Source organism: Acanthaster planci, linkage group LG15, assembly GCF_054643075.1.
Source record: "Acanthaster planci isolate LZ-2023a linkage group LG15, COTS_SCS, whole genome shotgun sequence".
NCBI classification, from domain to species: Eukaryota; Metazoa; Echinodermata; class Asteroidea; order Valvatida; family Acanthasteridae; genus Acanthaster; species Acanthaster planci.
The window spans coordinates 11,024,504-11,045,674 of record NC_141791.1 but is presented as its reverse complement, the minus strand read 5'-3'; the positions used below and the strand labels follow the sequence as shown (position 1 = coordinate 11,045,674).

Here is a 21,171-nt window from a genome sequence, read left to right as displayed (position 1 = left end):
TCCAGTCACAAGCTGTTCAAGTGAACTTTGACAAAGGCACTACTCAGTCATTGTTCACCTGGTTACTTGTGAGTGGTCTTGTGCAAGGAATTGTGGCTGGTCTTATGAACAACACAACACTAACAGTGCCTCACGATGGACTCATTTTTTGTAATTGAAGGTTACACTGCAAAAACGATGCAGTCAAAAAATTTAAAAAAACAACGAATACTGAAATGGCAAAATTCGAATTAAAATTTGTATTGTATAGGTGTAAGTGTATTTTTAAGAGGTTGACAATGGATGTTTCCACTATTAGGACTGAGTCAAGTCAAATAATTCACTATTCGAATATTCGACCTTCAATCGATCGTATGTTCAGTTATTCAGATACTTGGCACAGCCCTATCCACTATAAATTATTTTGCAGTGGTTTAGAAGGGTTGTTAAACAAATAGCTTATTGTTGAATTATGACTCGGAAAGATGCTTTGAACATTCTTTCCGTACCTTGGGGGTTTTGAAAAATTAAAATTAAAAAAATTCTTTTGTTTGTTGATCCTGATGATTTTTTTCAATGATTATTTCAAGTTTCAAGCCTTTACCTGTATTCCGATGTTGATCCTCTGTCCCTGGACCGGCCAATCATATGTTCGTTTTCAATCCGGAACAAAGGATTGACAATCACGTGGGATGTGTCGAGGCTGTTGATTGGCTGCGTCACCCCCGAGTACAGATTCATGAGGTGGTACATGGTCTGCCAGCACTGGGCGATTACCTCACTGTCGGCTTGGGAGCTGAAGGAGATGGTGTCGCCGTGGTGACCGTCAGGGCTGTCCACACGAGGCAAGGTGGCCTGCTGCCGCAGCATAGTGGCTGACAGGTCGCTGTTCATTGTGCTGGGCTCCGTGTCGGTGCCGCTCTTGCTGCCGGGCAGGTGGCGTTTGGCCTCCTGCATGGCTTGGCCCACTTGGACGAGCTGGCTGAGAAGCCGCAAAAGGGGCATGTTCATGACGGGCATGGCACGAGCCCAGTGGATGGAGATGTAGGCCGCTAAGGCCTGGCACTGACCGCCTTGGTTGACCGGCATCCCGGAACTGTCTGAGGGGGACGGTTTGAGGGAGCGGTCTCCCAGCTCAGGAGTCTGCCGGCCGGTCTCTGTGCACTCATTCAGGGAGAATTTCAAGACGAGGCTCTCGCTGGAGAAGGAGGGGAAAGAGGCCTTGTTCCGAGCGGGGTCCTTGTCACGGGACTTCTTACCCCGGCTGCTGCTGCGCTGGCGGGGGGAGGACTCAACAATGGTCAGGCTCAGGCGCTGCAGTTCCAGGGTGACACTTGTCTGCTGGAGATTCTTCTTGATGATGAAGTGCTCGGGCTGTTTGCGTGCGATGCCCAGATGCTTCAGGAGGGGCTTGAAGAGGATGTCTGCATCACCCAGCTGCATGATGGTTGGTGTGATGGCTGCGTCTGGGATGAAGCTGTTCGAGTAGGGCAAGTTGAGATTCAGATCCTGCGGCTGGGCATTCTTGTATGCCTCGTCGGTCGTACCTGCCTCTTCTACTCCTCTCTCATCTTCAACCATCTCTGCCCCCTCCTCAGCACTGTCAATGCTCAGCTTCTGCCCGCCCGCTTCAAGCATCTGGTGCCTCCCCGGTGTCCCGCTGATGCTCTGAGTACAGCTGCTGGCAGTGTGGGACCTGTGTCGTGAGGTTTGCTCGGTCCCACCATCGCCTGTCACATTACCTGGGACCTCATGGAATTTCTCCGCATTTTCTAAGACTTTGCTGGTGCCGGCAAATTCCTCATACATGCTGTACCCGGTCCCGTACTTGCTTGAGTATGGTTTGAGTAACACTGACTCGGGGTCATCTTTCTCAATCCCCGGCTGGGTGATCAGCTGCGAGGGGTCTTGCGGACCGATGTCCAGATCGACGCTGGCCCCAGAATACTGGGTCTGCAGTGTGTGAGCTGGAAGATTTGGATCCAGGGCACCTGCTGCTGCTAGCGGATCCACCCCGTCTTGCTCGTCCAATTGGGGCAGCCTGCTGGCGGGAAACTGCGCAGCCGTTACGGCCGGATTCAGCATGGACAGGATGACCTTCCACTGTCGGATCAAGGCGTGGGTACCCTGCTCCAGGACATGGATCGCAGGCACGTCCTCACTGACCAGCTTCTCGATGCGCTGGGGGTTGCTGGTATGGAGGTAGTACCACAGAGTAGTGAAGAGCTGACAGGACAGGTCCTGGCCAATTGCATCCGTCTCTGATGTCCAGCGCTTGTACTTGCTCTAAAAAAATGAAAATGTAGGTTTATGATCATATGGAAATTAGAGGAAAACCGGCACATGTTTCTTTACATCCATAGCTGATTATTTTCAATTGAATGTTTTGTCCGATTTCGTACGAATCTAAAAAAATGAAAATGTAGGTTTATGATCATATGGAAATTAGAGGAAAACCGGCACATGTTTCTTTACATCCATAGCTGATTATTTTCAATTGAATGTTTTGTCCGATTTCGTACGAATTTCGATACACGTTTGCATTTCTGGGCGCAGAGCAAAATGAAAGGCTCATTTACTGATTGTGTGTTCAGGTTTTTTGCGTATCGGCTTTGTAGACGTATCGTTTAGAATACAGACGCAGATATGCAAATAGCCATACAAAAGCCGTAAGGGCAGGTGACCATTTAGACCCGGTTTGAAAAGGGCCCCCCGGTAGCCCACCCCGTATAATGCCTGCCCGGTATTCAGGCTACTCCAGGCCGGTATCGGGCCTGTCTGCACGTCGGCATTTCAAAGTCCCTGACGGAAGGCTTCCCCCACCATGCTTCCACAGATGAATAGGGGTCTAAGCGGATTAGTGTAAACATTGTATAGAGCTGAAGGATTAAAACCACAAGCAGGTTCCTTCTGGGATAGATTACATGTACCACTACTTGCAAACAATAGACCCCAGGATGGAGAAGTTCGAGATCAACAACCAGTCCAGCATCCCAGGCCCGTAGCCAGGCTGGTATAGAAGGGGTTTTTGCGACAGGGTGAGCTTACCGGGGGGGCCCTTTTCAAACCGGGTCTAAATGGTCGCCGGCCCTGAAATCTTTCGAGTTTTCCATAGGCTTGCGCACAAACATGGATGCGCCCAATAGGTATTATTTTGCACATAAGTCAGAGCTCTTGTTTTTACATATAGCTCTATGATTAATATACTTTGTGCAGAGTAATCGGAGAGCCATTACTTAGTGTCAATTGCTTCTTTTCAAATCAACTCTAATATTCTTGATTGAGTTGAAAATGATGAATCTCTGGACATTATTTGTCATAAGTAATGTGAACAGGAAGACAGATTTGCCATTAAAATAGCATTTCACAATGAGGCTGACATTCTGGATTATTAAATCCATTTTTAACTGCATCTACTTGCTATTTGGTGGCTTCTTAATAGTTTGATGTCAGTCTCTTTGGCAGTGTTTTTGCTGTCATTGTTATAATTTTTTATGCTTTTGTACCAGCATATCTCTATTATTTAACTTGTGATGCATTAATGTTTTGTGATATACGGGTTGTATTTCAAGTTATTCATGATTTCAAAACTGTCATCGTTTATCTACGCTGACTGCTATTTCTAAAGTTGATTCTTCTCTGTTTACACCAGGACAAAAATTCATGTCTGTGTTTTGCATACGAAACTCACAAAATCTGAGCAGAATCTGAACAGGCATGGATTGCAAAAAATAAATAGATGCAAATCAGCTTCCATGCAAAACCTCTCCAGCGTATATACTGTACTTCTGAAAGCTATCAGGTAATCACTTCCCAGCCAATGCACTTCAAGAATCTACTGCCGAGATGATTCAATGTCGTTCCTTGACCCCGGACTGACCTTTGCGGTGATGTAATGCGTGGAGGACATCTCGTGCGCTTCGGCCATGATGCATGCCATGACGGCGCAGACTCGCAGGTGGTTGGCCGCCTTCAGACTGTTCAGCCTGATGAGTGCTTGCTGGGAGGCGGGCAGCCAGGTGGTGACAATCAGGGACAGGGCACTGACTGGGTTCAGACCAGATCTAAAAACCAAACAAAAGTACACAAATGGGATTGGATACATTTAGTTTGCATTACTTTGTTTTGACGAATCACTCAGTCTGGCATCCCAATGCACATGGGCATTTTGTGGGCAAAAAATATTGAGGGTTCTGACTGACTTGAGGCTGGTTCATACATGTACTTGGTGCAAAAGTGAACACAGACGCAACTTTGTGACGTCATATCAAATATTCGCTGTGCAAATTTGCAAAAGTTGAACACAACTCAATCCAAGCATTTGACGTCAATCCAAGCATTTGACGTCAAATTCACTTCGCTTTCACATTCGCCTGTGGTATGAAACAGCCTTTACGTTTTAGGTCGGATTCTTTTCATGACCTTTCGCTGACAAGTGGCACTAATGACTTGCAAATCATTTGGTTAGGCTGGGTCACAAATGTGGTAACGTGGCCTTCTCCATTGCTTGTGTTCCAGTTCTGAGACTTTGATAAACTTTAACTGAGATTTGGGCTGAACTTGGACATGAATTAAAGATTCTCAAAGTACAATTAAAGTGTTCTTCAAACAATGCAATCCAAGTACATTGGCAGGTTTTCTATGGCTGGAAAAAGTAGAAATTTTGTTCCAAACCAATGATTGACACCACATGCAGTTCAACTAACTTTCACTGAACCTAAACTTTTCAGAAATGCTTAGAACAGTGCGGCCAATGTGAGGATCATCCTTGTGTTGAGATGTCATTCACCAAACAACCAGCATTTCCATGACACAAAGGATTAAAATAGCAAACCACAAACCGTACCTGAAAATTTCTTGAAACATTTTTTTTACTTATTTGTAATTATACCACATGAAAATAACCTTCTCGTGGGGCATGTACAGCAGAATTGTAAGTGGCAAAATGCTACATATTTCTGTAATTTGGCTGTTCTGTGTGTGTGGTTTTGTTGTCAAACTCAATTGTAGTACTCAGCACCAGGTAATGTTTTATTCATTTACTAATAGCAGGGGCTCTGAGGGAACTGATTTGAATGTACTTACTGAACACCTGCTGAATGATCATTTGATAGCCGGCTTGGAGTAGGTGCATGGAACCACACTGAACTGATCACCATCTTGCCATCCACGATCCTGGATTTAGTAGGCTTGCCGGCCTGCTTGGCTAACGTAACATCCGAGTGTCTCAGTTCCATCCCAGACGAGGCGTTGGGGAGCACGTCGCAGATGCTGCGGGCCCTGCCCCAGGGGACACCCTGGTGGTCCGACTGGGTTGTGGAGAGGTACTCTGGGGACACCTGCCAGTTCTGGCTGGGCTGGCGTGAGTGGGTCCGTGACGGAGCGGCAGTGGACGGCTGGGGGCTGACCGGCGCGCACTGCATGCTGCCACTGACCGCAATGCCCTCAATCCCGCATTCCATCAGGCTGCAGCCAGTCGGCGCCGTCACCGTCACGTCCTCTGCCTCCTCAGATCCCGAAAGTGGCGCCAGGGTGAACATGACCTTAGAGAGCGAGTGCGGGATGGACGTCACCCCCGACATGTGACGCTTCTTGCGGTCTTTACCGGGACAGTCCAGCCCCCGCAGCTGACAATGCACCTTGCCCACAGAGACTTGCCCGACCGCTGAGCTCTCCAGATTCTTGAGCGCCGGGTCCTGATCCGCGGTGTGGAGTCCGTACCGAGAACCGGACAGGATCTCCTCCAGTTTCTGCTTCTTCTCAGCGGGGCTCGGCGTGTTGGAGTCCGTCTCCTCGGCTGTCGTCTTATTCATCAACTGAACTTGAATGTTGCTAATGCAACCCACCAATAATGACGCTTGGTTGACATGGTGCTGATGCTTGTCATATTCAGTGGACGCTTGCACTACCAAAAGATTTACCTGCGTGTACGGAAAGTCAATGCATTCATATTTGAAGCACTCTTGACTTGGGATATATGTCAACTTAACAAGTACATATCATTACTATCATCGACTTAAAGACATGCTGATAAGGTTAGAGCTGTTAATTTCAAAGCAGATAGCTCATGCATTGTACTTTCTTATCTACTTATTTCACAGCGTTGTTGACTCGAGTTGACAAATAAGACCCAAGTTGTATTTTGCTTTGAGTATACACCAGACTTGGAAAACTTGCAACTCGACTTTACAAACGAATGATTTACAACTTCACTCGGGAAAAAATTGACATGTACCGTGATTTGTGGGATAAATTACTTAGGATTTCACTTGGTTACAACAACACTGATTTTTTTTATCAAACTTGAGATCAATTCAGTAAAGAAATGGACGGCCAGACATACTTTGGGGACAGCCAAAGCAAGGCTGATGGTGGACTCAGTGCTGTTGTGGCCAGCGGCCTTGTTGGCATTCTTGAAGGCTGCCTGCACGTCGCCTATGCAGTCCATGTGAAGCACATCCACGATGGCTTCCGGATGGCGGAGGCACAGCACGTTGCCAGCAGACTGCAAGTATCTGGCGGAACAGTGATCAGGGCAAGCCAACTGAGTACTTCAATTACATAATACTGTATGTCATCTTCCATAGCTCCATCTTTAACTCTTTATCTACATACATGTAGGGACTGAGTAGGGAGTCAAGACCAAGGACTCGGGTGTCACGTTGGCGTAGTACTCCTTTCCTTCCCTTCCACCTCTGTGGTCTGGGTTCGATTCCCAGCCCAAGTGGATTGGGTTTTAAGTCCCTCCCTGATTCCGTGGGTTTTACCCAAAATATTCCTCTGGGGTTTTCCTCCCACCTCTAAAACTCTAACTGCTTCTCACTATCTCCACTCTACAGGTCTCTTCAGGCTTGCGAGCTACAGTGCCATGGGCACTTTTGAGGAATCCCTGTGACACACATGTATTCAGAGGCCAAAACTGTGCGGACACCAATGTTGGAGACTGACCGAGAGACTCCAGATCTTCACAGTGGGCTGTCGTATCATGAATGTTTAAGCCCATTTCGTGTGAATCAAGTCTTTCATATTTACAAAAAAGGGTATTCACGTAACAATCTCTCAAGTCTTCAACCAATGAATTATTTCATTATCCTTCGATACTACTCAAAACCCCAGAAAGTTACGAGTGAAGTATAATGTGCAATAATGCACCAAAAGAGATGGCAGCCATCTTTGGATACCCCCCAAAATTGAGCCACATAGACTTCATATGTATGAACATGTACACAGCGAGTGCGCAAGCTACCTAGTCAGTGTATACAGAGATCAGTGATCTTTATTTATCCACTAAGCTCTGACTGAACTACAAGTACTCTTAAATCCTCCAAAACCCATCACTTTGAAGAAACCCAACTGTACTTTCCTTTTACAAGGGATCAAGCCCCATTTAAACTAACAGTGGCTGGACTCAACCTTCCTCAGTCCTACAGAATCCTTCAAAACTGCTCGCAACAATTTGAGGAATCTCCGAAAATTCATGTTCACAAAGAAATTTCTTCAGTTTCATCTCGACGTCTAATTCTGCAAAACCCTCGAAAAACGTCCAGGCTGATTTTGAAGGATCATTTATACACCGAAGTGCTACAGCACGTTCGTAGCGAGCTCCCAATGTCTCAATGTGCGTTGACCAATGCACATGCAAATGTACGTATGCACATTCGTGTAGATGTCCCGGCCTGAACCAAAGTTCGGCAAAAAATTTCTTAACGACTGTAACGAACCCATCGTCTTTAATAAATGTTGATGCTGGAAATGGGGGAGCACCTTTGCCGCAGAACAGCTGTTGGTATTCATGAGGTCCAGAGAAATCATGCTAATTCATGATGCTTTTTGTCGTGATGACAACAGGGCAGGGCACATGGCCGCCCGGCTCATTAAACCCCCCACACTTCAGCGCACACCTCTGTCGCATCCATGGATTTCCCCTTACTTAGCAACGCAGACCATTGGAGAAAACACAGACAATACGTGGAAGAACGCTAAGTCAATTTGGGGATGACGCCTAAAATGAACAATATAACTCATTCACATAGGGTATCAAAGTGGAGTTGTGAAACCTATCTGCTTGCTTGGAAAAAAAGAGAACAGCTTCATACCTGTCTAGAGCTTGCATCAGGAGTGGGGTGAGCAGGATATCTAGGGCTCCTTTGACAGACAGAATAGCAGCATTTGACGAACTCTGACACTGTGTGGCGAGCGCTGCAAGAACCAAGTGGCAAAAGAAAAATTAAAGCTTCCAGAAGCTTCTAAGCATTGGGCTCCCTTTTTTAGAACAATGATGTTGAGCCAAGTTTCCATATTGACGTAAAAGATGCAAATAGCATTGCCGAGCAGTCCACGATTTAATATGCAACCAAATGGAAATGCCTTATCATGACAAATCCAAACACAGAAGCAGCTACTTGGCAAAGTTGGATTGTGGTCAACTTTGGCTGACTGTCTGCATCGAGTCGTTGGACGGTCAGAGTAGGCCCATACAAATACTGATGCTGGCATGACAGCCATACACAACAATGTCCCTCATACTTGAGTGCCCTTGCATTTTGCCGGTTATCCAAAACTAAGAGACACCTGTATTGTCAACAAATAGCTGACCACAAATTGAAGTACCAGTTTGACTGCAAGAAATGGCACAGCAACCCAAGAAAGGCCCTTCACAGGAAAACATTTCTGCAGTTTGTGATATGCCATATTGTTTCAGTACTTTGGTTAAATTGACACCCCACATTATCTCTTGTGTAACTGTCTGCCTCTTAACATCGTGCCTGCTGTCAATAATTGCTGCAATCATCTGGGCCCAGGCTTCAGCATGAGATAAAGGGGAAGATTGACTTACTCTTTGTGGATTGGTAGGAGGGCGGGGAGGAATGGACTCGGTTGTGACGTCGAACTTCTTGCGGAGGAAGACCCAGGAACATCTCGCTGTCCGCGCTGTCCTCGTCTTCCGACTCGGACTCAGTGCAGATGTCATTCTGCTCAACGTCCGTCATCCTCACCAGTCCTGGCCTCAGGCCAGCCTGGGTGACACTGAACTCCGGCAGTGGGATGTTGCCCTTGATGAGGGTGGCAGCTGGGGCACAGAGAGGGCTGAAAGGAGGGTGTGTCTGGAGGGTGTGGCCCGGCGGATGAGTCACCCAGCCATGGCAGTCCCACAGGGTCAGGTGGTGGCAGTAAGCCTTGGGGGAGACCCATGGGTGGGGCTGGGTGGGGCTCTGGGGACTGGCATCTTTCAGCTTTTTCTGGGTGTGTAGGCTGCTCTCGGAGGAAGCCGCTGACACATAAGATGCGGAGGAGGAGTGTCGTTTCACGTCTATCTCGTCCTGCCTCTGCAATGAGCCTGGAGATTCCACCTGCTGAGTGGACGCGGAGGACAAGGTCTCATCGGCAAAAGATTTTGACGGGGAACTCTCTTGAGCATTGGTGTCGAAGCTGCCGCTGGAGGGGGTGTCTACGAGTGTCTTGCTCATGGTGCCATTGAGAGTGAAATCGTCTTCGGCTGAGTAGTACTCACTCTCAGCGTGGCTGGAGACAGAGCCACAGCTGTCTCTCATGCGGGGAAGATCAGAAACCTCCTTGGACCTCAGCATGGGAGGGCTGAGAGGGGCTGAGGTCATGTTCGCATCTGCCTGCAGATGCCGGATCATCTCGGCACTCAGGTTGCCCCGGCCCAGAGTGAGTTTGCTCTGGAGGGCCATGGCCTCCACTGGCAAGCTGTGCGAGCTGCCGTGGAAGTGGTACGGGTGGCGCTCAAAGACGGAGCTGTCTGAGCCGGTCTTGATGGTCAGGGTCGGGTCCGATGTGGTGCTAACCTGGGCACTGCTCGTGCTCAGGGAGACATTCCGTGATGGCTGCTGCTGGGAGTCTGGCACCGATACAGAGCTGGAGTCTCTTTTGGAGGGCACCTTGACAGGCTCCCGGAGGCTGGAGGAAGACCCCGCTGCATCAGGGGAATCCGCTCGGACGTCGCCAGTCTCCATCTCTCTTGGGAGAGTCGGAGCAGCGACAGTGACAAAGCCCTGAGTGAATTTGAACTCCCTGGATGGAGAGTCCACGGGAGTCCGGTCGCAGACAGAGAAGATCCACTGGCCCTGCTGGAGGATGCTGCGGCCATAGTCCCTATCCACCTCCGTTAGGGGAGCCTTCCAGGAGGACGTGTCCCCCATCCAGTCGGGCACGGTGTTTGGATCAGGGGCGTTGAAGAAAAGGCAACCCCCTCGGCAGCCACACTTGGCCCTGGGCCAGTTCAGGGGCTCGTCTGGGTTCGCCTTCCACAGGAACCACAGACGCCGAGTCTTCTTGTCGCGGACAGTCAGGAAGTGGTTCTGGGCCTTGAAGGAATCCTTGGAGCGAAGGACGCTGGCCAGGTCTAGCTGCAGCTCGGGGCAGTCCAAGGAGCAGGCCTGCAGCCAGGCTGCCTGGGGTTTGTCTGACTGGCTGACAAACTGCTTGACCTCAATCTGTCGGATGGTAGTGCTTAAACCGTTGCCAATGCTGGCACTGTGAAGGTTGCACTTTCCCATGTTAAGCAACCCAACCTGCCACCAAAAAATATTAATAATCAAAGAACTCTCATTACATATACAACAAGTTCATTTGGTGAACATTTTCCATTCTAAGAAGCACTAGCAAACAGAATGGAATTTTACATTGGTCACCTTGCGAAGTTTTCTTCTCACTGCATTCATGAAAATTTGTTACATTAAACTATTCTCACTACTTTAATAGCATCTGTACTGAATAAAATTGTGATTTAAACTGAATCAAGGAACTGGAATGCAAACTGAGCCTTATTCTACTGATAAAGTATGTATTTCAAAAGTGTCATCTGGATTAGAGTGCTATATGAAGAACTGCAGCTTAAAATGAATTGAAATCAACTGACAAAAAACATATTCAACTCAAAAAAGTGAAGAACTGAAATGTGTGGAACCCCAGCTTGAAATAAACTGAAATTAACTGACAAAATATAAGTTTAACTGATGAAAGTGAAGAACTGAAATGGCTGGAACCCCAGCCTGAAATGAACTGAAATTGAGTGACAAAATATAAGTTCAACTGATGAACGTGAAGGACTAAAATGCGTGGAACCCCAGCTCGAAATAAACTGAAATTAACTGACAAAATATGAGTTTAACTGATGAAAGTGAAGAACTGAAATGGCTGGAACCCCAGCCTGAAATGAACTGAAATTAACTGACAAAATATAAGTTCAGATAATGAAAGTAAAGAACTGAAATGCATGGAACCGCAGCTTGAAAATGAACTGAAATTGAGTGACAAAATATAAGTTCAACTGATGAACGTGAAGGACTAAAATGCGTGGAACCGTAGCTTGATAATGAACAAAAATTAACTGACCAAATATAAGTTCAACTGATGAACGTGAAGAACTAAAATACGTGGAACCGTAGCTTGATAATGAACAAAAATTAAGTGACAAAATATAAATTCAGCTGATAAAAGTGAAGAACTAAAATGTGTGGAACCGCAGCTTGAAAATGAACTGAAATTCAGTGACAAAATTTAAATTCACCTGATACAAAGGTAGAATTGAAAAGAATCAGAGGTGTCGGGAAGGCTGGGGCACGTACCTGGACCTGGAGTGCGCATCCTGTCTCCACCAGCATGAGCTCCACCCTTCTCAGGCTGACCCGCAACATGCGGTACTTGTAGTCGTCCTCGGTCGGGCAGGGGATCGGGTAGAGGGGCTCCTTGATGCGGCACTGCTGCTGCTTGACCATGTGGACACAGTTCTTGGACGTGATCGGCTGCTGGAGGTCATCCAGCGGGTCCACCGCCAGGTGGACGAAGAGCTGGAGGAAGCTTACCAAGGACAGCGTCTAGAGAAAGGATTGAGAAAGATGAAAAAAGGCTCAAGTGGGATTTGAACTGGAATACAGTTCAACTAACCGAACAGGTCCATTACCTCGGGGTAGGGCTGGATTAAGCGCTCTGTAGGCACAAGGAATAGCAGTGTTATGTAGACACTATTCTGTCCTAGGCATTGGCATCAATGGGCAAGTTGGAGCAATGGACCATTTGTCAACCAATGGTCAATTTTGCCTGGTATCCAGGATACATTTTGTGCACATGCTACTAAGGAAAGTCGCCACTGGTTAACAACTGATCACCTCTCAAAGCTGCCCATTTTCACAGCACAAGTGCTGGCACCTTGTATTTCATATTGATACTCAGCTGCCCTATTAGCTACTTGTAGGTAGTGGCTAGCTTGAAGCTTTTGCCAAATAAAAAAAGGAAGAGATATGCTGACACTTCAATACTGCCTTGTGTGTACACACACTCCCGCACTCTAGTTGTGGGGACATACACTCGACATTTCACCTATTTTGTGGGGACTGAAACGTTGTGGGGACGAAGAAATGTCCCCACAACTCGGTTCAAATTTCCCTAACACGGCGCACATGCCAATACTGGCCTATGTTATTGCTCAAATAAATTCAATTAACCCTCCTCTGGTTTTACAGCTCAAATGTGCACAAATGCCCACAGTCACTGGTGAGCATGTATTTTCTATATGGAACTCAAACATGCACAGGTTCAGTGTGTACACAGTAGATTGCCAGCACAAAATGACCCAGGGTCTTTTGTGCAGTCCTCTTCACTGCATTTGGTTTACTGCACAATGATGCACATGAAACAGCAAGGCACAGTTGTTGGGCAGCACAAAAGTGCACTCTGATATTCCTGCGAGGGACAGTTGGTGCAGTGCACAACACGACACAGCTGTGCTTCTTTGAGGTGTTCACCAAATGACCCAAAGAGTGACTTCAGCATGGGAGGGTTAAATAAAATCAAAATTAAATCTGGTGACGGAAGGAGGAAATGATGTCATGAAGCCCAAAGAAATCAGCCTATCATAGCGTATGGGATTGGCCAACCACGTGGACTATGGGATCTCTGTGGACTAGAGATGTTTCTTCTCCAAGTGCGCATCATTTCGTCGTGTGCCTGGAAGAAGGGCGTAGGTGCTTACACCCTTTAGCATGGAAGCATGTTCACTGCAAAAAAAATTTTCCAGGTAAAAGGGCATATGTATGCAACTGTTTCATTTTCATGAAATATAAAGATTTCTTTGCAAAAAGCTTTTTAAAAAATTTGTTGTTTAATAGTCATTTAATAAGTTGTTCAAAGGTTGCTTTTTGTACAGCCTGTATTGATTTTGTGGTAAATTTCATCCGTTTTTACTAAATAGGATGCATTCCTTACACCAGGGATCTTTTTTCTGCTGTGATCAAGCTTCCCGGCAAAAAGAATTTTCAGGATTAGGGCACAAGGGCAGAGTTGTTCTTTACCTGAGGGGGTGTGAGCCGTCCGCTCAATACCCCCATCTGGAGGTCCAGCAGCCATGCGTACTCCACAGTCTCGCTGTCCATGGGTAGACCCTCGTCTGAGAACATGGCGTGGCCGCGGAGCTGCAGACCGGAGAGGCCGAGGTGGCCATCACAAAGGTGAGAATCGACTCTCTGAGGCGACAGGAGAAAACAATAACCTCAGAAGTTATTTCATTTGGTTGTTTAAAATAGAAGCGTGGTGAGGGGGCTGGGAGTTAACCAGCCCCTCCCCCTCCAGCCTCCCCTCCTACAAAAGTGCAGCGGCAGCAATTCAAACCAGGTGGGAGAGTGGCAAACAACTGCAGACACGAGAATGGAAATTGTAAAAAGCCAAAAACAGCCAAACAAGGGTGACCGCAGATCTGAGAGCTGAAAAGACGACAAGGGAAGTAGCACAGCAAAAATACCACCATCAGCAACAATGCCAGCCATGGCGGTGGGTTGGGAAGCACTTTGCAAGATCCATTTTGTGAACTGTCAATCACACCGAGTTTGGGCGGCCTGTTCTCGACACTGATTTACTGTCTCACACTCAAACAGTGGGAACACGACACCAAAAACTGTTCTAGTAATTGAATTGCACAATATGTCCTTGTTAGGGTTTTGCAAAAACCAAGAGAAACATGCACAGGATTGTTATTTTTGAACAGCTGCAAAAATTGCAAGATGGTCGACAGAACTAGAGATGTTTTGTAAAATTAACAGACACAATTTTCGATGTTACAGAAACGAATGTTCCATTTTTTAACAAGGAAAGAACTCTTGAATAAATGTACGTGGACATCGCCGTTTGACATGTTTACTTTTCATTACCAAACGTAAGAACACGCTGCCTGAACTTATCCGAAGACTTTTGCCACTGGAGTACAGAAAACTGCACTGCATAGCAAATCCTTGGAGCAAAATCTGATTACCAGCCAAGATGCCATGTAAACGTACTGTTTGTAACTGGTGCACTGCTGATTTCTGGTTAGAACAAATTCTTAACATATAATTCTACATACAATACATAATAGCAGAGACTGCTAAAAATAAATTCCAAATAGCATACAGAAGGTAGGCGATACCTTTTAATAGCAAATGTTGGCAATCGGCTTACCTTCTGTGAATCGGAGACCATGATTGTGACTGGGGACAGCAGCAACTGTAGTCTGGTCTCCGAGTGGCCCTTCTGAAGCTCAAAGCAGAGCTGGTCTAGCACCGCTATGGGGCAGGAGGGCTCAGTTTTGCCGCAGTACTGTCAACAAGAGATGTAAAAGTTGGATTGCTATAAAACAGGGGTGAAACCGGGTGATAACGAGAAACCCATGACACACCCTACAGAGGGGTTGTGTCAATGATGGCAATCAAATAATGTGATGTTTTCAGGGCTCTTTACAGCTAAACATGGTGATAAATTCTCTCAGGAATGGGTCTTAATTCAGTAAATTTGGCAATTGGCTATTTGCACCAGGTACTGAAAAGAGGCAAAACTCAGAATGATTGTACGTCTGAAATTCCACAATTTGGCAGTCAAAACTCGGAAATCCAGAAATCTTTTTGAGAAATCACACCCTTGATTAAAATGAACTTTGAAAAATGGAAAAAATCCATCTGAGGCCAGGGTTTGATATCACAAATTTTCTTCATGTACAATGTACAAAATTGATTTATAGCACATTCAAAGAGATCCTTTGTCAAAAGTCTGGGGATTTTGAACAAACTTCAGATGTTTATTTCAGAAAGTCCTGCTATTCATTTCGATTTTCTCTCTGGATTTATGTAAAGTAATGTCTTGGGCATGCTCCTGTATCGGTTGTGAAGGATCCTGACAAAAGTTCACATGAAATGTCAAATCTTAAATGCAGGGTTCTGAGAAATCTAGAATTTTTACACTGGCTGTACACAGACAAGTGCCGATTCACAGAAAGCAGCACGGAATACAAGGGACCGCAACTACAAAATGCCTTGTATGATTAGGACCACATTTTGCATATTTATAGAGATTGGATGTCTCTATATTCAATAAAAATTTACTACCGCAGAGACAAGATTGGAAGGAGGCGGAATGCCCTTCCCCAAAATGTGAGATGGTAACAAAAACATGATTCTTTAGAGAATTAACCAAATTTGGTGTTGAAAACAGCCGGGGCTTCAAATCCAGATCTTGTAAATCTTGAAAGGGGTGCAATCTTCTGCTAAGCACTGCCGCAGATCATACCACAGGAAGTGTGGCCTTTATGCCGTCTACATTCAGGGACACAATGACATCCATGTGTCTGAGCGCCAGACCGTTGACAATGCGTCCCTCTGTGTCTTTGGGGTTGTCCTCCAGACCGTCGCTAGGAGGCCGGATGAAGTCAGTCGGGACTTGGTCCACACCAAAATAGTTCTCCTGAAGATGGGGATAAAAAAAATTGGTCCCAAAGGTCAACTCAAGATGAAAAGTAGAAAAAATATATGGAAGTGGAACAGATCCAAAGCATAAATATGGAAAGCTTACTTTGGCATAAACTGCCCACAAAGAGGGAGTTCACCAAACCTCAACTTTGCCTGTGACTTCGGCTGTAAGCTTTAGTTTCCTAAATTTCTCCAGTGAGCTGAGAACTACCATTTGAAGGCAGCTACAATTTAAGCTGCAGAAACAAAAACTTCTGATGTGAAGAAAACTTGGAGAGGGTTTTATTTTTCCTACAAATCCAACAATAACTGTTGTAGATGTTTCTGGAACTTAATATAAGATGAAGCTATGACTTGAAAGAAAGGCTGCACTTGAAAGCTGGCGACGGTCATGACAAAGGATGCCTGCGCTTCATTCCAAACAAGCTTACCTTCAGGGCCAGTATACACTTGACGATGGAGCCATAGGCCATGAGGATGGCTGGCCCAATGTCCACCTCCAGCTGCAGACGGTCCGGCGGCCACTCGGACGGCACAGCAATGCGGCCGGGCCGCTTCCAGCCAGCGTAGGATGTCTGGGCCGGGTGGCTCTGGTGCTCAGGCCGGCCGCTTGGGGTGCGTCGAATCTGGATCATAGGCGAGTCCTCGTCCAGGGGCATGGGGTGGTAGGTGTAGGTGATGCTGACGGCAACGTACGGCACGGCCGCGCACTCCACCCAGCCATCCCTGCACAACAGGAAATGTGATGAACACAAGAACCATCAAGATATGGACTGCTATTGAATGTAATGAAATAATTTAATTAAAGGGTTTATTAAGTCTATTTTTTAAGGCGACATGTTTTTTTACAACTTTCTAATTCTCTTAAATGTAATAAAATGACTTAGCATTTCCATTTTGGTAAATTTTACAGGGAGGGCACTTTTTTACCCACTTACGACTTTTGTCATTCTTTCCCCAACAAATGAGCCTGCGATCGACGTACTATCACGTTTCCGCACTCATCACTTTAAGGATTTTCTGTTGAAATTGTGAACTTGAAATAAGCTCTTTGAAAATACTAGCGAGAAAATTCTGACACCGCCTTGTTGTCCATGACTAAAACAGATCACCAAAGAAAACAAACTTTCAGGAAGAAACGTGTAAAGATAAATATCTTTTTCCCCGACAAATCTGCCTTAGCTCGAAACCCCCTTAACTCTTGAAATGCCCATACAAATAGCCACATGAAAAGGAACAGCACGGTTGAATGGGGCACAAAGCTACATTAACAAGGACTGGCTTCAGAAATTGCCTTGCACTGGCCCTTTGAGCATTGCTGTCGCTGGTCACAGAAGTGTGTGGCCTACTTCCATAGTTGAAGAGACCAGAAACAGAGCATGCACCAGCTATTGTAGGACCCGAAGTAGGGTGGAGCACGCAATAGCATCAAGTCCAAGTTTTACAAAAGAAAGCTTCCCAAGTGTCGAACAAGGTAAAAACGAATGACTGAGACACAAAAAACATCAACAGCTTTACTGCTGTGCTGAGACCGTATTGTTGAAAAAAAAACTGATGTCTAAGATTTCGAACTCTTAGCTCAGTTCCTGGTGGACCCTTTTGGGAGTGTGGGCTACAAGGTACAAGGTATTTGACTCTGAGCGATGTCTTACTCCTGCGTGGTGCCTTGCCAGTGGTCCGACGACAGCCCCAGCTGTTTCTTATCCTCCCCCCAGCTGTCCGGCCCCTTGGTGGAGCGGTCCAGGCCTTGAAGGCAGTGCTGGCTGCTGTAGCACTCTGGGAAACACAGCCGGCCGGAGACAGAGTCCGCCTGCAAAGACATTGAGCATTCAAGTGTTACAGCAGCGTCTCGTCTTTAAAACCAGAAAACATTGTAAAACTGTGGCTGACTGAACTTGATCTGAGCTGATTCGGTAGACCTTTAATTGTAAGAGTTGCCGGAACAGGGAACTGGGCTCAACCAATGAATTGTCTGTGGCCCACGGGCAGATCCAGAACCCAATCTTGGCGACAATTTTGCTTTTGGGTGGGGGGGCACATTAGGCAATTTTTTTCATGTAGCCTTTAATGGCCTTTCTCAGAGGTGGGGCTACATTTAAGGGCTTTTTTACAAACTCTTGGAAGGCAGGAAAATGAAGCAGACCCCAAAATGCCTTGATCTCATTATTTGTCAAAGGAGAAAAAATTGCCTCGTTTGGGGAGGGTGCTAGCCTCCAACCCCCCCGCCCAAACTGCATAGCAGACGGGCCTCATGAAGCCATTGCCTGCAATGTGAACTTGGTGGAGAATACTGCCAAAATGCCCCTTTGGTGTGGCCTCACCACCAGCACACAAAGATTTAAGCTCATACAAAAATTTCTGTTGAAAATTATGATCTTTATATGTATGTCGGACATGTGCACCAACCCCCTTGAAAAACTTCCCATGAGTCTGTCTTTCATGTGCAGATGACAGGATTCGTTTAGCCACAACAGATAAGCCAAAACTTAGCAACAACATGTTACCACATCAAACATTGAACAAGAAAGAACAGAAATTACAGACATCACAAATTAACAAAGCTTTACATGGCAGATAAAAACGATGCAAGACATATACACAGTGAAAAGATATGCCAAAAAGCCTGAATGGGACACTTATTAAACAAACAGAAGCAAGCATGATGAGCTGTGACGGTAACTTGGAATTCAACCTGACAAACTAAGAGAGAAACAGACAAACAAACAAACTCCTACCCGGAGTACAACTGTAACTGGTAGACTTTGAGGCAAGTAGTCGGAGTACGGAAGAACTATCGATAGGTCCAGGAGATCCCCAACGAGGCCGATAAAAACTGAAATCAAACGATGATCAACAGTTCCACAATTATGACCCCTTGTTTCACCAAAACGTTTTGGTCAAATAAACCATAACCTCTTAAAGCCATCAACATCAGACCTCAAACGACCATCACAAGGTCTCCAGTCTGAATTCAAGGCACAAGTTATTCAAATGAACCACAACAAATGCATTCCTTTGTCAAAGTTATTGTTATTATTATTTTCTGGTAATGACACCAAAGATTCCTCAAAAGCGTCCTCGGCGCTGTAAGCTCATAAGCCTGAGGAAATCTTTTGAGAGGAGACAATGAGAAGCAAAATATTACAGTTTAGAGGTGGGAGAAAAATCCCAGATTAATATTCTGGGTGAAGCCCTCAGAATCAGGTAGGGACTGAAAACCCAATCTACATGTGGACTGAGCCAGGAATCGAACCCGGGACAACAGAGGTGGAAGGCGAGGGAAGAACCACTACGCCAACCTGACCTATAGTTCACCCCGTTAATTATGACTTGAAGGACCTGTGACTGGACTTGTGGAAGGACCCCTGACCTGGACTTGACCACAACACAGCATCAGTGTCTTTATCATGAAGGTGGTCACCACGTACCATTTTGCTGCTGGCGAGAGGAGCAGTCCACCCAGTTGTACTTGTTGGTGGGCAGCATCAGGACAAACTCCCGAAGGATGATGTTGATATTCACCGTGTAGGGGACGAAACCGAACAAGTCTGAGCGGCTCTTGGTGGACCAATCCGAGAACAAATCTGCATGACAAAAACAACATGTGAGCAGTGTTGTATCAAGTACTTTTCGAGTAGCAAAGTTTTCTGCCGGACATTGGACTGGGTAAGCGGAAATAAAGCTGGAGTGCACAGGCATTTGATGCTAAATGCACAAAGTTAAGATTACATACTAAATAAATGACTTCAGACACTCCCAGTTTTATAAAATTTTAGTTTTAAGGAGGAACGTACTAGGAAAGTACTCGGTTGGGTACTTTTTGAGTACTTTTGTCCTAAAAACTTAATTTTTATAAAACGGTGATAGTCGTGAGTCACCATTTTACTCTGTAACCTTACTTTTCTGCATTTACATTACACCATCACATGCCCATGTACTTCAGCTTCGTTCCCTCCTAACCAGTTAAATTTATGGCAGAGAACTTGGTACTCGAAAAGTACTCGACTACAACATGGACGATGAGTCTTAACATTTTGTCAGTAAGTTTGTTCAGATTTAGAGCCAAACTGAGCTCCTTGTTTTGATGTGCCGTTCTGCTTGGCATGGCATACATGTAGGTAATCACAAGTTTGAGAGTTTCCGCTCATTAACCTTGTGCACCATTCTTTTCAAGGACTTTACCTCAAAAGTGGCTCTGGTGACTTGACTCCTTTTGTATTTTAGGTCACGGTGCTCCATGCACCTCTTGACACATTGATTACACATTCTTGGATTGTTTGGCTTGTGTCTGTGAGATCGCTGTGTATGACACATACTGTACGACAAGTTTACGATAAACTTGGTACATTTCTTCAACCAGTACAATTTCCCTATTCAAGTCTCATCCCCAAGAAACATTTACATGTACAGGTCTGACAGTTTTCATCAGAATGAGTACACAAGCCGTAATATGTGATTGCCACTCACTCACCACTTACGAAGCCCTTGTGCGCATACAGCAGGTAAGTCGTGGCCTTGCTGAAGGTGAGCGTCACTTCCCAGTTCTGGTGGTGGTTCCACAGTCGAGGGTAGTGCATGGCTACCTGAAACTACAGTGGAAATGAATACACGGTGTACGTGAGACTGTGCCATGTGCCAGAACAAGTGTATCTACCGGTATAGTCTCTGCGCATGAACTGCAGAGGGCGGCATGCAGTGTGTTCATTGCAGCAGTACACAGAGAGAGTTGCAACAACTTCAGATTGGAAGCCAAATTGATTCCAAAATTTACATGCACGTTAAAATCCACAAAAGGATCCATCGTCCATCTTTAATCCATTGTTTGTCATGTCAATGGTAGCACTATAATTTCCAGCCATTTTCTGATCAACAGCAAGGTCTCGGCACGATGCAAACGATGAAACTAGGGTGGTTGCTGTACAAACACTGCAGAAATGACCCTCAGAGTAAGTATATGGAGTGTTTGTCTTTATTTCAAAAATCGGCAGCTCCATTTTGTATAGTTCCAAGCACGTTTCAGCAAAAAACAATTCCAACCACTCTGTCCAATTCCCTGACGCAATCCTGCCATGAAGTGGTTACCTGAAAGGTGCCATACAAATATGTGGAAAGTGTGTACATATATGTACATAAGTACAATACCAAGGTCTGTCAAGTCCTAGCTTTTTGTAGCAATGGATAGCCTGCCAGGTTGAGTGGTTGTAAATACTATTGAAGGCATCTTCGATAAAGACAGCGGCGCCAGGCTAACAGTAGACAGTGCAATGCTTGCCGTAAATCCCTGTTCCTTATATAGTAGATAAAAACATTGAGCCAACAGTTTGACATCAGCACCATGTCAGTGAAACGAACCACCCAAAACTCTACTGTGAAGGGTTGTGGCGGCTGACGAAACACACACCACATGACAGCAAATGGGAGCCACGTGACGACTAAAGTGCCAGTTACGATCGCCACGGTG

The 21,171-nt window shown here is 45.8% G+C and overlaps 1 protein-coding gene across 4 annotated transcripts in view; it reads right to left on the bottom strand.

Moving 5' to 3' along the window:
• Positions 1–21,171, bottom strand: part of LOC110983309 (bridge-like lipid transfer protein family member 1) — a 78,614-nt gene that overhangs the window by 41,828 nt on the left and 15,615 nt on the right. For all 4 annotated transcript variants that reach the window (XM_022242471.2, XM_087146812.1, XM_087146813.1 and 1 more), the window contains exons 12-26: positions 20,182–20,299; positions 19,139–19,294; positions 18,446–18,543; positions 17,363–17,520; positions 16,142–16,436; positions 15,532–15,705; positions 14,431–14,568; positions 13,293–13,463; positions 11,571–11,819; positions 8,816–10,514; positions 8,076–8,178; positions 6,323–6,494; positions 5,065–5,900; positions 3,860–4,043; positions 584–2,265 (exon numbers count right to left, since the gene is read on the bottom strand). In XM_022242471.2, coding sequence (XP_022098163.2) covers positions 584–2,265; positions 3,860–4,043; positions 5,065–5,900; positions 6,323–6,494; positions 8,076–8,178; positions 8,816–10,514; positions 11,571–11,819; positions 13,293–13,463; positions 14,431–14,568; positions 15,532–15,705; positions 16,142–16,436; positions 17,363–17,520; positions 18,446–18,543; positions 19,139–19,294; positions 20,182–20,299 — 6,233 coding nt within the window. The remainder of the gene's footprint in view (positions 1–583; positions 2,266–3,859; positions 4,044–5,064; positions 5,901–6,322; positions 6,495–8,075; positions 8,179–8,815; positions 10,515–11,570; positions 11,820–13,292; positions 13,464–14,430; positions 14,569–15,531; positions 15,706–16,141; positions 16,437–17,362; positions 17,521–18,445; positions 18,544–19,138; positions 19,295–20,181; positions 20,300–21,171) is intronic.